This window comes from Diadema antillarum, unplaced genomic scaffold (genome assembly GCF_040938485.1).
Source record: "Diadema antillarum isolate AM-2024a unplaced genomic scaffold, OU_Dant_1.0 seq00000243_RagTag, whole genome shotgun sequence".
Lineage (NCBI taxonomy): Eukaryota > Metazoa > Echinodermata > Echinoidea > Diadematoida > Diadematidae > Diadema > Diadema antillarum.
Genome location: NW_027271287.1, coordinates 872,785 through 888,188, shown reverse-complemented (window position 1 = coordinate 888,188; position 15,404 = coordinate 872,785). Strand labels below are relative to the sequence as shown.

General features: G+C 38.8%; 1 protein-coding gene across 2 annotated transcripts in view; it reads right to left on the bottom strand.

Moving 5' to 3' along the window:
- The window catches only part of LOC139729477 (protein transport protein Sec24A-like), a 42,377-nt gene extending 30,195 nt beyond the window's left edge, over positions 1 to 12,182 (bottom strand). The window contains exons 1-2 of one of the 2 annotated variants that reach the window (XM_071640398.1): positions 11,255 to 12,182; positions 6,791 to 6,958 (exon numbers count right to left, since the gene is read on the bottom strand). In XM_071640398.1, the coding sequence (XP_071496499.1) occupies positions 6,791 to 6,958; positions 11,255 to 12,179 (1,093 nt within the window). In that variant the 5' untranslated portion in view covers positions 12,180 to 12,182. The remainder of the gene's footprint in view (positions 1 to 6,790; positions 6,959 to 11,254) is intronic. The other variant, XM_071640399.1, reaches the window with a different exon arrangement.
- Between the last annotated feature and the right edge of the window lie 3,222 nt (positions 12,183 to 15,404).

The window sequence follows — 15,404 nt, the reverse complement described above, 5'->3', positions numbered from 1 at the left end:
TTCAGTTGCTAGGTAGAAATGTGGATGACAACAATCACATCTTACAAAATATGAAAATGGTTGCAAAAGACAGGATGTGAAAGAGAGCTACCACCTTTTGAAGCAAATAACATGCAAACTAGCTAATCTTGGGGAAAGTGCAACATTGACACCCAACGTTTCATTGAAGAGAATGACCACACCACAAAGTCACCGAATGGCACCGCAAAACTACAGTCGTATATCTGATTTGTTATCAACACTCATCATCTTTGTGATTAATAAGTGCAGAGTGAGGATGACATAACAACCAAGGGTACTGATGACTTACGATAAGAAGGAAACAGGAAGCCCACATAGAGAATAAGAGAGAGTTACATTGTATGTGATATGCATGGAAATCAAGACACAGCAATAACGGTCACGACAAAGATCACAAACAGAGAATGGTACAACAAAAACAGAACTTCTGCAAGTTCTTCTACGTGACAATGTTAAGCCATCATCAAATGTCTCGCAGGGTTCCAGCTACTGTAGTACAGTACAAGTAAAAGCTACTTCCATACCCTGCGTGTGTGATGCATGATGGACAGATATCAGACAAATTAAGATGAAAAAAATGAAGAGAGAATGTGGGGATTATGAAACACACCCCATGAGAACTGAAACAAAACCAACCCAGATCATATATCTATCTCTCTCCTACGTTAGACTGCTATACAACTGTACGTAGGTCCATAATATCAGTTTAGAAATCCAGACGTACGTGTATGTTGGCCCAGCCTACGAAGCAAGGAAACACCTCTACAATCTACATTTTAATAGCTGCAAGCATGATGTGACAATAATTTTAAGGCCTCAAGAGAAGCATGCTATGGTCCAAAGGTAGAACGTTCAGATGTGGAATGTCAACACTTTTCTCAAATTTGTTAATTGAACCATACACCTTTATGATCAATTGTACAAATATGCATTGCACCACTCTTTTCCCCTTTTTAGTGCCAATTTCACTTTTAATGGTCTGCAAAATGTGATTTTGCCGGAAGGGAACTGAGCAACATAATCTAATATTCCAAATGCATATTACAATGTGCATAGTTTGTTTCAATCTTGTGTTTACCATAAGAGAATCTGTCCCACAGAGTATATGATTTAGAAGGTGTATTCCTGCAATGTGGGAGGTGAATATATTTGCTACAAGCTCCTCCATCTAACCACCACAGAAAGGTTATTCACATGTAGCTATATGTGCCCTTGTACTTAAACTTTGGCCCATGGATTTGTATGTTTACAGCATGATAAGAATCCACATTTAGCCTTAGTGTACATGTACTGCATATCACTTGAGAAGCAAGACAGTATTTGCCAAGCAGCAGTGCTACACTACTCATTTTAACTCTTCATCATACACTTGGGCATTTTCAATCCCATACACCATTTCTTTAAAAATAAGAAAAGCAGACATTGTCACTTACAATCTGACAAGAATATAGAATTTTTCAATAGACACTAACTCTGGGAGTCTGGAGTTATAGACATTCCACTGCACATGGTTTCTATACAGTGGTCAAAACATACAATTATAATATTTACACAAACAATGTATGTTTTCCTAAACTGCAGTTTACAGGACTACTCTCAGCTCACGTTAAAACCAGACTAAATTATGAACTTGTCGGAAAGCACCAGTACGTGAACTTCACCTGCAGTTTTAGAAATGTACCTGTGGTGTGAATTTGGTGCGAGTTTGATGGTCATACATGTACAGTAGTTAGCTCAACACCATAGAAAGTAATAAAGAGAGAGTACACGAAATTGTTGACGCTGACAATGCCAGCGATGACTCAAGAGTGATGCCTACTGTACATGTACTGTATGCCTCGCTTCTGCTACGGGGTGAGAAAGATTACTATGTGATGCATCTTTTTCTGAAATATTATGAATTTGCACTTGGTTAAACATACCAACATTTACAAAACTATGTGACATTTACTTGTAATCTGGCAATGCAATACAAAATCAATGCCAATACATACAAATGTATGAGTTCAGCTGAGAAAAAAGATGTAATAATACCACCCACTCTTGGTGAAATAAAAATGTTCAGGCTTATACACAAAGAGAGCAAAAATCCTTAGTACACATGCGCATATTTATATGAAAATGCCCAAGATGTGTACACTGTGATAGTACCCAATGTTCATGACATGTACAATGCACTGATATTGAACAATAGTATTGGTATTGGTCGTGCTGATTTACATGCAGGTCAAGGATTCCCAATTACTTCATCAGGTAGACCAGAAGAAAACAGAAAATAAGGTGAATATATGTAATTACAGAGATGCCACATCAATGAGCTTTAGCATTTGTGGGCTGTAAATAGTGCTATCTGGTGCACACTATATAATATCTTGGCTTCTTCAGATAAAAACAATATTTTCTTGAAAGGTTTACTTTTCCTGGTGGTTGGAAATCATTTTATGTATCTATTTATTTCTTATTCATTTTTTTAATTTTTTTATTATTTTGGGGACTTTTTGGAAGGGATGAGTAAAAGCTTGTTAGGCATGTGAGCTGAGAAAGACCCAAGGCGTGATACTTGGTACATGTAGGTGTACCATTTTACACTGGTACACTGTAGGTCCCCTAAATACTGTGTACACTCATTCTGAAATGTACAAGTACCATGTCTCTATCATGATTACCAGTACTAGTAGATAGCTGTAGCTAATGCTTGGGGACTACTATGTACACTTGAAGGAGTTTTTCTTGGTTTGCTTTTCATTTGCTCTTTAGAAGTTTTTGCTAGGATAGAGTTGATGCAGATTCATCTGGTAGTTTGGTGTGCCAGCTTAGGCACAGTCCACTGGGCCACAATTGGAAAGTTTTTTCATGCCAGGCTCAATCTGGATCCCAAGGCACAATTTCCAAGAGAACGTGCCATTTGACTAACACAGTAACAGAACTTTGTTATAGGGTGCCTTACAGTAACCTTTTTCATTACCAACTCTGGACTCTATAAAGTGTGCCCATTTTGATGAGGCAAACACACAAGTATGAATGTGCACTATTGTGCCAACATGTGGAACTTGTTCATGTACAAAGGTAGACGGGCAATGCATGACTTGGCATGAGTGACTACAGTTCAGATGCAACCATAACAAGCCCAGGCTATGTCAAGGAGGGTTGTGTCCCTGGCTGGGTCACACACCCTCTAGTCTACATCCACTCAGACCCAAATCTATAGAATGGCTTTTACGACCTCAAACATGCATTTTGTTTGTAATCATTTTACAGTTTATCACTAGCAGCATCTCTGAAAGTGATGTAATGTATGTAAATAACAATTTATTGATGCTTTTATAAATGTGTAGAAACTCGCGAGATTGTATGCAAGAAAGTCTAGATCACAACAATAATGGGAGTTGAGAGTTCAGTCAGCTGACCAAGTAAGACTAAGTACAATCCTTATGCTACGTGTACAACTAGCCTGCTCTATTTGTATACTTGCCAGCATTGTGAAATGTCTAGTGCTCTTGGGCACAACTGGGAAGTACAAAAGGCATAGATCATCGTAGGACTGCGCAACAGCCAATGCAATATCATAACACGACACGTGGAAGTATTTCAAGAGAGTGAATTCTACACGCATAATATATTGTATACCAGCAAACAAGACACTAATGAGCCAAATGAACTGATGCAGTCAGCTAAATATTTAGACACTGTGATATCAGCATCCTGACAAGCAACAGATTGTGTCTATTAACACATTAGCACTGTACTCATTTGTCAAGTGCTTTTACCCAGTGGGTGTACCAGTGGGTGTTCAATCCTGTACAAATGTGCAGGTACAAATACCTTGTATACAATTGTACGACTACGCATTTAAGGGCCTACATGTACAGTACCGGTAGTTAATATTGTATACCATACATTGTATATATCTTATTGGTAGTTTTAAGGTTCCTCGTGTTTACAGTTATCATCTAAGTATCTTTCATGCATTTTTTTTTTTTTTGGATATTGCGCAGTAGATTACAAATTGTACTCTAGTCTCATAGTCGTTGTGCAATATAAATGCCCTTTATTGCTAACTGTAATACTTAATGTCCAAATCCACAATAAATTCAAGAGCTTTTGGTGGTTTTATCACAGCAACGATCATCCTGAATTTGACTGAAACAGCTGTGTGGAAATATTAACACTTTCTCCCCAACAGAAATACCATTATAATTCTTAGTGAGCATTACAAAGACATTGACTACCCTCGCAAGCATTTGAATGTGACTGCCACAAGCAGTGTCATAAAAAGTAAGATTAAAATGAAATTTAATACTTGTGAGTAAAATGTCATGTACATGTGTACATGTAAGCAGAAGTGAGTACATGATGAATGACACCAATTTGTATCCAAATGCATGCATGACTGCAATGTATTTCTTATTTAAAGGAAATTGTATGTGCCCATACAGTACCTACAGTACATGTGATATTTTGACAATGAAATGATAGAGCTACTCTATTATTTCACTGATTTATTTCAAATAAAATTCACTGATCTTTCTCCTTTAATGTCTGTGATCAAACCTGTACACTTTGTACATTGTATACTTATTGGAGGTCATCATCCTTTGATAATTCATGACATTGAGTCAGTGCTAACAGACTGTGCAACATAACAAAGAAAGCACACATGAGAATGTGCCAGCTCTATCACACTAATTAGATTTGGGCCTTTCAATTTGAAAGTTAAAAAAGCAAATCAAGTAAAACATAAATTAAGGAATAGACAACCTGTTCTCTCCTGAATCAGAAAATGACAAGTTTGAAGTTCACACTAAATGTATTTCATCAGCACATATCACCAACTGCCACTGTAGCTCTATCCACACACTGAAGATCAATCCACGCATACAGGTAGCTCACTACCCTGATACTGTATACGCCGATTATTTTGTGAGATTTTTATTTTCGCCAATTTCGCGAGTCAGGTGCTATTCCCGAAGTTAAAGACATGCAAAAACATTGACTCTGATCCCAATATGAATGTGACGTGCAAGCATACATTTCTCCCCTCAGTACTGTACTCCATGATCGCGAATTTAACCACTCGCGAAATCGTCAGGAAATCCCAATTCGTGAAAAATTAGACTCGCTAAATTATGGCGTGTACAGTAATATAGACAGGACAGAAATGATGCCCTATTTGCAAATCAGCTACCTCTTCTTGCACATCACATCTTAAGGCACACTGGAATTTCAAGAAAGAGCTCTATAAACTACTGGTAGTCAGCATATTAATTGTTCCTCCTAATGAATGCTTGCTACGTACCTGCTTCATAAATGAAAGTGAGAGGTTGTTTTGCCAAGTAGTACTTACAGTATAAAAATTGCACCCAAATTTACCTAGTATGAGTTGATCTAGGGCTAGAAGTGTACTGCATCAAAGTAAACCATGACACTACTCTATTGATTTGGAAATTGCATTTTTTTTTTCCGAATCACATTCTTGTCACACATTTGCTGAGTGATGGTTGAAATCACAAAATCACAGGAAAGTCCTAAATGCCAAATTACACTCCTACAAATATGTTTTGGTTCACAGTCAAATGGTGTCTACATTTTGCATTTGATTTTTTTTTTTTTTTTTTTTTTTTTTGTAATCTCTCTACGCAACAGGCCAAAGCAGCATTACTAGCAGCAGTATGTAGGGGGTGTTTCATAAAGCTGTTCCTAAAGTTACAAACGACTTAAGAACGACTGGTGATCAGTTCTTGTGCTGAATTATTGAAATTCTGGTAAGCATAGCACATCAGAACTGATGTACAGTAAGTCGTAAGTCATTTGTAAGTTGCTGCAGAGTAAGTCGTAAGTCGTTTGTAAGTTTAAGTACTGTGCAAATTTAACAGTGATGATTCAAACTCTGGTCTTCATCTACATTTGTAAAATGTATTACATGACTACTGGTAACTTGTATGACTTCAACACATTCTACCTTGTTGAAAGTTGGTTTGAAGAAAGACAGTGACTAAAGAGCAACGTTTTAGTAAAATCACATAGGCAACAATCTAAAATGAAGACTACGCTCATGATAGTATCTATGCAAATCATCTATCAATGATATTCAAAGGATAAACAGTTTCTCTCTCAATTGTCATGTGATATTTGAAGCATCGCACCTTTTACTTCCTCTACAATCATTGCTGGAGTCTACATGACTGATTTAACTTGATGAGGCTTCAAAACATAATATCTACAGTAACACTATATATTATTTGAACACAAAATTGAGAAGAAAATGTGGATTTCCTGACAGTGACTTTCTACACTCAAGATGTATGGAGAGTCAACACAAAAGCTGTGTGACCAAAATGACTTGACTGTTCCTCATACACTGTTAATATTTTCTTTTTAAGTGTGCCAGATCTTTTTGATATTGATCAGTTGCTCAGGTCATCTCATTTCCATGGAAACTGAATTTCCTTCCTTGCCAAAAGTCTCTTTCAAAAAAATTAGGTGTTTTACATTTACTGTCAAAAGGGGAAAATTGACCAATATTCCCCTCAGGCCAAACACGTCGTGAAAGATTCACAAATTAGTAAAGCTCCAGTGAGTTAGCACAACCACAAGAAGATGTTCAGTTTACAAACTCAGAAAAGCGAAGGGTTTTCTAAACTACAGACACATATCAACACTGGAGAGCTACTACACTGTACATGCTACTACACAAGAGGTGAAAGCTTTAATGCTAAACAGCAATTTTTGCTGACAAAAATGAAAGCAAATGAATGGAGATTCAATGTACCTGATCCACTTGGTGAGGGAGTGTTTAACATCTCAAGGGTAGGGGAGGGTGACATGATTTCCACACGGGGGCGGGGTAGGGAACCAAGAGAGGAGGTTGATGGGGACTTATGGATTGAGGGAGGGGCAAGCCCCGGGCCGAAGCCTGGGGTGAGGGATTGGGGGGTGGCTGGTGGGACGGACAAACGAAAAAGAACAAGGAGTAAAATAAGCATCCGTTAGTCATACAACAAGCTAAATTATATTACCTGAATTGAGGTGTCATATTTTCTTTCTTGGTTACATTCAAACATTCCAATGTCAAAAGATATACTATCACAACATACTGCACAAACCAGACCCTGTATATACAACATGCATTAATAAACAATTCATTACTTTTATCGATCTATGTTACTTGCAAGCCGATCATGCTTCAAAATTATGACACAGTGATCAGCTCATTACTGCAACTCATCAAAAAAGTGCATTAATTTTTTATCTCCCCGAGCACACATTTCAACATGATTTGGTGGTGGTTTGATGGAAAAAACATGCCCATTGGCGTCCACTCTCAGAAGTATCGTAAGATCAAGTGCATTCAGCCAATTCTTAATATCATATCAGCACAGTCTGGCTGGCTTCTGACAGCCCAATACATTTTATGCCTGTAAAAAGCCATACACTGTAGATACAGAGTAGGTAAACCGTTCAGGAAAAAACAGACTGATCTTTCTAATGATACCCATTCTAGCCTCAAACGTTGTGATTTCAAGGGACCAAAAGGGGAGGGGAGGTCGGCATCGAAGTGTCAGTTACATACCCTGCTCACTTTCATTGCCAGGGCTTTGTAACCATGGCTTACAATCAATTCAGGGGGCCTGATGAAAAACTCGCAGCAAAAAAAAAAACTACATGTACATGTACGTCCATACAACCAGCATGCAGTGTCAACACACCCTGCATATTCACTCACTGTATTTTTTCACCATGCATATGAAGCTACAAGTACATGTATGGCAGCACATACAGGATTTTTTTTTTTTTTTTTTTTTTTGACAGTACACAGTTAAACAAAATGTGGTACCATTGCATTCGACTGGAGCAGTGCGTGACAATTGTATTGCATGCTTGCAATGCCTGGATATAAATTAGTATTAAACATAAATGAGTTGGAGGTGAAGGGAAAGCTTTCAATCTCTGTCAACTACTGTAAACTTCTTCAAATGAGTAAATAAATATGTTGGTAGGGTTACTGGTATATATTCATCATGCACAGTACATGAATATTGTATGTTGTGTACACTGCATACACCGTGTATGATTAATATAGCCCCTTACATGAAACTTTACCTTCTCCTGATTGCATGGAGTACATGAAATAACAAACGGTGTCTTGTGTTTGGACCTGCCTAACACAAAATAATGGCTTGCCACAAAAGCCGGTATTACAGTGTATGTGTGACATGAGCATGCACCTGTATCATGTATTTGCCCACAATGTACATACACAGTACCCTCCTGGTTTGGAATGTTTCAGAAACTTACATTATTTTTATGTTGAATTACATCTTTATTTCTAAGGTGTATTCATTTTGGATGGTTCACCCTTACAGTGTAATGGGAGTATTAATTCATTTCAATCCCTCATGAGATACAGGAACCTTTTTGGTGTGCTCAAACCCTTATCTTCAGATTGGAAATTATTCAAGTTATTTCAATGAGTTCATACATACTTGTCACAGGGAACACTACAAATTAATCTAAAACACTTCAATCAGAAGTTTACTAATAAAGTATAACTGCATTTTGATTTAAATACTATGAAGAAGAGAAATATCAGACCATCTCTTCACATTAATACTTTTTTTCTAAGAATTATATTCATGCTTTTAATACTTAGTGAGTTTATGGGATATTTCAAATGAAACCAAACTCAACAAAACAGTAACACCAATGCCCATACAATAAACACAGTGAATACATGTATGTACACTGTAGTATGTATGATAACAGTCACCATAGAGTGAATATGATTAAAAAAAAAACACACTGGTAAAGATGGCAAGTTCAGAAAAACATTATTTCATTACACCGTATAGTAACAAACTCTAACACAATCAGATTTCAAGTTAAGCTCCATTTATACAATCATATGCTAAATGCATTACATATCATGTACTCTTTTTTTTTTGTGCAGTTTGGAAAAAAAAAAATGAAAACTACAAAAAAAGAATGCTTCCTTGCACATATATACTAAGGGTCTCAGGTTTTTCACTGCATACAAAGGTACTTGAAGAACAATTAATATCTATACTGTTAACTGTAATCATGTGGGTGCTTAAGTATGTAACTTGGTAAAACCAAGTCTCAAATGGGATGTATGTGAGCAACTTAAACGTATTGATGGTGATCACAATGTACACACGATACGCACCAAACAAATATTTGCAGCCATTAGGACGAATTTCAGACAAGCGAAAGGCAAGGTCTCACATCATCTGTTGTCATACTGTGCACTGGGGATACTTTACATACATCCAGCCTGAACTTACTGGCACTACCACCAATTTCAAAAAAAAAAAAAAAAAAAAGGAAAAAAGTTAACTCTGCACATGCACTATTTTGCCAAAAACCTGCAGTCTGTCATGAGTTAACAATGTCATCCCCTCACAAATTACCATACAATTTGCACATAAAATTTACCCATCCTTTTTTTGTTTGTTTTCTTCCTCTATTGCATTTAAACCTGTAGGAGTGGAAGACCTTTGTGTTTGTGTGACTGTCATTGGCAATCCAGAAGTTGCACAGACATCTTAGACTGCTATTCAGTACAGGGTATATCTTTCAGAGGAATATCCTGCTATGTTTCCTTACTCAAACATATATAAAAGTCGTCATTATGCTTCAAGATAATCTTTCGAGAAATATCTTCTGGTCAGTCAAAACAGTCACAGGAAATCTTAGATATTTGCCGCATGCTAATCTTTTCAGAGCCAAACCAAAGATCATTTCAATATAGGAGAAGATTATATATTGTGTCAGGTCAATACCAATGCTATCCATATTTGATACCCAGTAAAACACACTGATGGCAGTGCTTGTAAAAGTGGAATGACTCCACTGGAGTGAGAAATACTCAGTTACTTCCCTCACAACTGAAAAAAAAACTAGAAATGTTGCTACGGCGACTGGTGCATGACTCCGCCATAATGCATGGTTCTCCTAATAGGTCTATAGTACAATGTCTTGACAATGTGTGTTGACAGTTTCACACAATTGGCAAAATATTAAAATGACAGGTGAGGTTTGCCACAAATGTGCTGGATGTTCACTTTCCGAGAACTAGGTTCAATTGGATGAATGATTAAAACGTCAGAGTCCAGGTATTTGGGGGAACTGATGATTTTTACTTGACTTTTGACCCTTTTATAAGTTTATGCATTGAGAAATTTTCAAGGTATTGAGAAAAAGTATAATTTCAGTATCAAATGGTAAAATAGTATTATCTAAACCTGGCCTTTGACCTTTGAACTCACAGTTCCAAAGAGAATCACTGTTAGGTAGAACATGCATAAATATGTAAGTTTCATGATAATACCTTGAGTTACTTTTGAGATATGGAGGAAGAAGTGCAATTTAGCACTTTCACTTGACCTTTGGGCAAGAAACTTCCCACAGAATATATATTGGGTTATACATGCATACATCAAGTTAAAAAAAAATCCTTCAGGCATTGCATAAATATAAGGAAAGTAGTGATATTTTGAGGAGTTGACCTTGACCTTTGACCCCCTGACCTTTGACCCATGACCCCCAACTTCCCTAGATAATCACTGCCCATCGGTACATGCATATATACTAAGTTCCATGAAGATACCTTGAACCATTTGCGAGATGTGGAGAAAAACATGAAATTTCAACCTTTTTTTCACAAAATAACCTGTGACCTTTGAACTTTGACCCTGTGACCCTAAAATCGAAACAAACTATCATCCCCCCAGGATATACCCTCATACCAAGTTTGATGCAAAACCACCTCACGGTTCCTGAGATATCGACAAAAACAAAACGGGACGGACGTATATTGTACGTACGGACGGATGACCCGAAAACATAATGCCTCCGGCCACTTCGTTGGCGGAGGCATAAAAAAAAATTAATCTGGTGCTTATACTACAATATCCTCCCTCTAGCCAGTACACTTCTACTGCAAAAGACGGCTTCTGTTAGCAGTCTTTCGATTTTTAGTTCTTTATACACCTGTAAGTTTTTCTTGTTCCTTCTCCCAAACACTGAACATTTTGCATACCACACATTTTGCCTTTCCTGAAAAAGAAGAAGAAAGAATATCAGTGCACAAATCAAGCTTTAATTCTGAAAGATAATGGATAACAGTTAGGTGATATCTTTCTTTAATCATCATGTGCTTGTCAGGTACAAACCTGCAATTCATCCTGTACTCACATCAACTCTTCATACTCACCTGAAGAATTCAAACTTGTATCACCTGCTCCAATTCCAACAGAACCCGGTCTACTATCCTGCTGAACACTTCCAATAACGGGTGGTCCTGTCGGGGGAGGCGGTCCCATTTGTGGTGCGCCCATGGGCCGTGGGCCTGCTCCCGGAGGTCCCTGTCTCGGACTCTGCCCACCTGGGGGAGGTATGCTCCCACGAGGTGAAGCCCCGCCTGAAGGGGATACTAAATTTGTATTTGGTAGTCTTTGAGACATGAAACTACTAGACGATGATGGGTCGTTGATACCACCACCATTGGCATAAGAGTTTGTCGCTGCTGATCCCGGAGCAAACCTATTTTGTGCTGCTAATGGATACCTACTCGAAGGTCCTGAATTTGAAGGTTTCGAAAACCCACCTCCAGCGCTGGAAGGTGGGGGAGGGCCCACTTGCGAGCTTGCCGATGGCGGGACACCTGATGACGAAGGGGGAGGCCCCATGCCACTATTAAAGGAATGTCCTACTGTTGCTGGTGGTGGCCCTTGTGGGCCTGGTGGGGGCCCTCTCATTGCAGGGGGGCCAGTGCCATAGGGGTGGGAGTTCATGGAGTTAGAACTTAGAGGTGGCATCATACCACCTGGTTGACCAGTCCTTTGCACATCCCCTGGATACTGTCCCCTTCCAATGCTTTGTCCGGGCAACCTCTGGCCTGCATACTGCTGTCCTATTGGCGGAGGTGCCCCTGAAACGGTAGGGGGTGCTCCTGTAACTGGTGCTGGTCCATACATGCCGACTGGATTCGTTCCGGGAGGCCCCATTCCCTGTGCCTGACCAGGCTTCAGTGGCCCAGAGTTCATCGGCATACCTCCTCCAATGTACCCTGCTGGCTGCATACCTGGCCGCATGCCTGGGTTGTACCCTCCTGGGGGTGGTGCTCCTGGTTGCTGCATTTCTTACGGCTGAAATCAAAATTGAAAAGTGAAGCTTTGATTACCAGTCATGCCAGGTACACACATCTATTTATAACTGAATTCAACAAACTGAGGTGAGTAGGAAAATCATCTTTCATTCACTTGATCCCACTTTTGGCCCACCGTTAATTGGGTATTTTGAACTGTAGCTGGTAAAGGCAAACATTTGCGCAACAAATCAGTGTACACAGTTGGAGTATCACATCAGACTATAAAGTGAAGATGATTTGACTTTAAAAAGAAAACTAATGTGACATCATTGGCATCTACGGAGTAGCAATTGGAGTCACATGATCATGTTCCCTGGTGTAGGACTATTATGCTGTCTAAACAAATTGTTTAGACGTCTAACAGGAAAAGAGTGAAATGCTCTGTGTGCTCTGTGTGCTGTGTATCATTATCATCACATCTAAATGTAGGACAGAGTTATACTCGAAAAGGTACTATACCTCTCTGAGTTTCGAAAGCACACTGAACTGTACATCCTTTACCAGACCTTCATCCAGACTGTTCTTAGTCTTGGAAGTAATTAAGGTATTAAAGGGGCATTCCGGACGATTTTCATAATTTCACATCATGTAGTACATAAATCGACAGCTCCATGTATAAATTTGTGGAATTTATTGTGGTCCTTGAGCAGAGAAACCAATAAATTGAAAATCTTAAACTAATTACACTGAACAGTGTTGATGACATCAGAGCCTCATATATTTCAGAAATGTAGCAGTGTAATTCTATTACAATACCGCTTGCTCAACAGGTTCACCTGTGAAAAATCTATGCATGCCTTCTTCTTTTGTTCTGCTTTCTTGAGCCCCAACTCATGCATTCTTTAATATGGTGAGGCTGCTATGTCATCATCCTTATTCATTGCAATTTGTTGTAGATTTTGAACACATTCTCATTCCTCATCCCAATCACTAAAAATTCTGAAACTCTGTACTCAGTTTAACTAATTTATCATTTGTTCAAATGTGAAAGTCTGAAAATTATCCGGAGGTCTCCTTTAAGGTATACTGCACTTCATTTCATATGTTACATTTCAAGAACCTCTCACAGCTTCTGGGATAGAAAATGTCAAGGAACACAATGAGATACAGTGTACATCTACACTGTACATGATCCAAAAGTTATACTTCTCAACTCTAATATTAAAAGCAATGCCTCGATATGCACAACTAAATTGTACTGATGTACTGTTCAATTAAAAAAACACAACAAAACGCTGACAGATACATCGCATGGCCTACTGTATGAGTGGAATCTTTTCGTCTTGTTTTTTTTTTTTTTTTTTAGGGGGGGGGGGGGAGAAGGAAGCATATTTGGCTTAAGGGTAACATTTGTAGGAAATCTATCCCAAAATACAATGTACACCAATAAACAGGTCAGTAAACATGTCACAGACAGATTGCTAATGTATATCATCTGACATCTGACAACTCCTTGACATTTGTCCAGCAGGACCCAATATCATATCAGGTATTGTGCGAACTGTTGCTCTGTACGTACAGACTGTATCTGTACAGACCCTGTAGCCTGTGGAAATATGGAACTGTATAGGGATCATGGCCATCACCATTTTCAAAAGTGGGGGGGGGGGGACCCACTTCCAGGTTTCATGATCTAACATTATCAAAAAAAAAAAAAAAAAAAAAAAATCCCAGGAGCGATGCCATCAAATTCTACAATGATTGTACTTGTACGATTATCCAACAATTATCTGATTATCCAAACTCACGGCATGGTAGACTAATTTAATGACTAGAAATCTACAGGCAACACTATAAAATCTTAGGCCCTAACTGTTAATGATTAAAATTTTAGTAAGTTTTACCAAGTCTTGATGGAAATCATGCACTTTACGGCCCTTGATTATCGGTGTGAGACAAGCAGTGCAGCATGCAAATCTGAGTAGGCTCCTACTTATCAGGCACCGCGGCGCGCGGGTTCAACAGCATAGATCTAACGTTAGTCATTTCTAATGTTAGATCAAAATATATTCCGGTTCCGTTCAGCGTTCGGGCTGGGGTTTCGCAGTTAGTTAGTGTCTTAACCTACAAGTAAACTTAATCTAATGACAGTTATAATAGTCTACTCCGACTAACTAGGGCCTACTCAGTCTCAGTCAGGAGAATATTGCAGGGAAGAAGCACATCAACAATAAAGTGCATGTCAGTCGATGTGTTGAGCCCATGTACTCAAACCGGTGCGGTACATCTATCTCCTCTCCCCTCTGCCCTCCTTTGGCTGCACTGTTCATTCATTCACTTTCAGTAGGGCCTACAACAGTCAGCAGTGGTTAACCAAACACATCAGTCATCAGTAACGTTCGTCAAGTTTCATTCACAAACTAACGTTTATGCGTTTCAATTTGAATGTTTTCCACACGCTCTTTGAAAGCTCATAAGTTCTGCTCACATAGGTTCAAAAGACTGAAGGAAATATTGGCCTGAAATCATCTTACCTTAGTTTCGACTTAACAGATAGTCATGATCAACGTGATTTCTATGGCATACACTTGAGGAACGCCGTTCAATCAGCATGTAGCATGCATTGGGCTAGTTCATCGAACGTCTCACGCCTTTACACCGTGGTAGCGAATCACGGGTTTGGCAAGCTAGCTGTATGACTTTGGTGCTACCCTATCAATCTAGCCATGTAACACGTTAGCGTACATGTCATATGCCCGAGATGTATCACAACCGGAAACGCTGTGCACATAACGGTGAAAGGGCAAGTGACATGCGTATTAGGTCATTACCATCAACGTGGCAGTTCTTTCACTATATTTTCCGGGGGTGCCATTGCCTTGAATTTGATTGGGTTTCAGAATATTTCACGCGCGAGCACAGCATTTCTCCATTACTTTTTTTCACGTGTAGAGTACATGTATCTTCCAGCGGCCTAGAGATGAGAGAGTTTATAACAAGACTGTCTGTCAGTAATTGAATTGGGCACTTTAACTCTTAAATTTTTTTCTTGTCGCGCGTGAAATCTTTTATCCAGTTCAGGGTGATGAATGAAAATAACAGCCCTTCTTGGGAAAATCTCCCTTTCCGATGTCAGATGTGCTTGCACAGAACGTTCAAAATACAAAATGCAAAATTACCTTGTAGTGACTTATTTATCCCCATTGATATGTAAACGAACTACATTGTATAAATCATAGGCCACGTCATTTTCACGCCCTCTGGTTGTAAATGT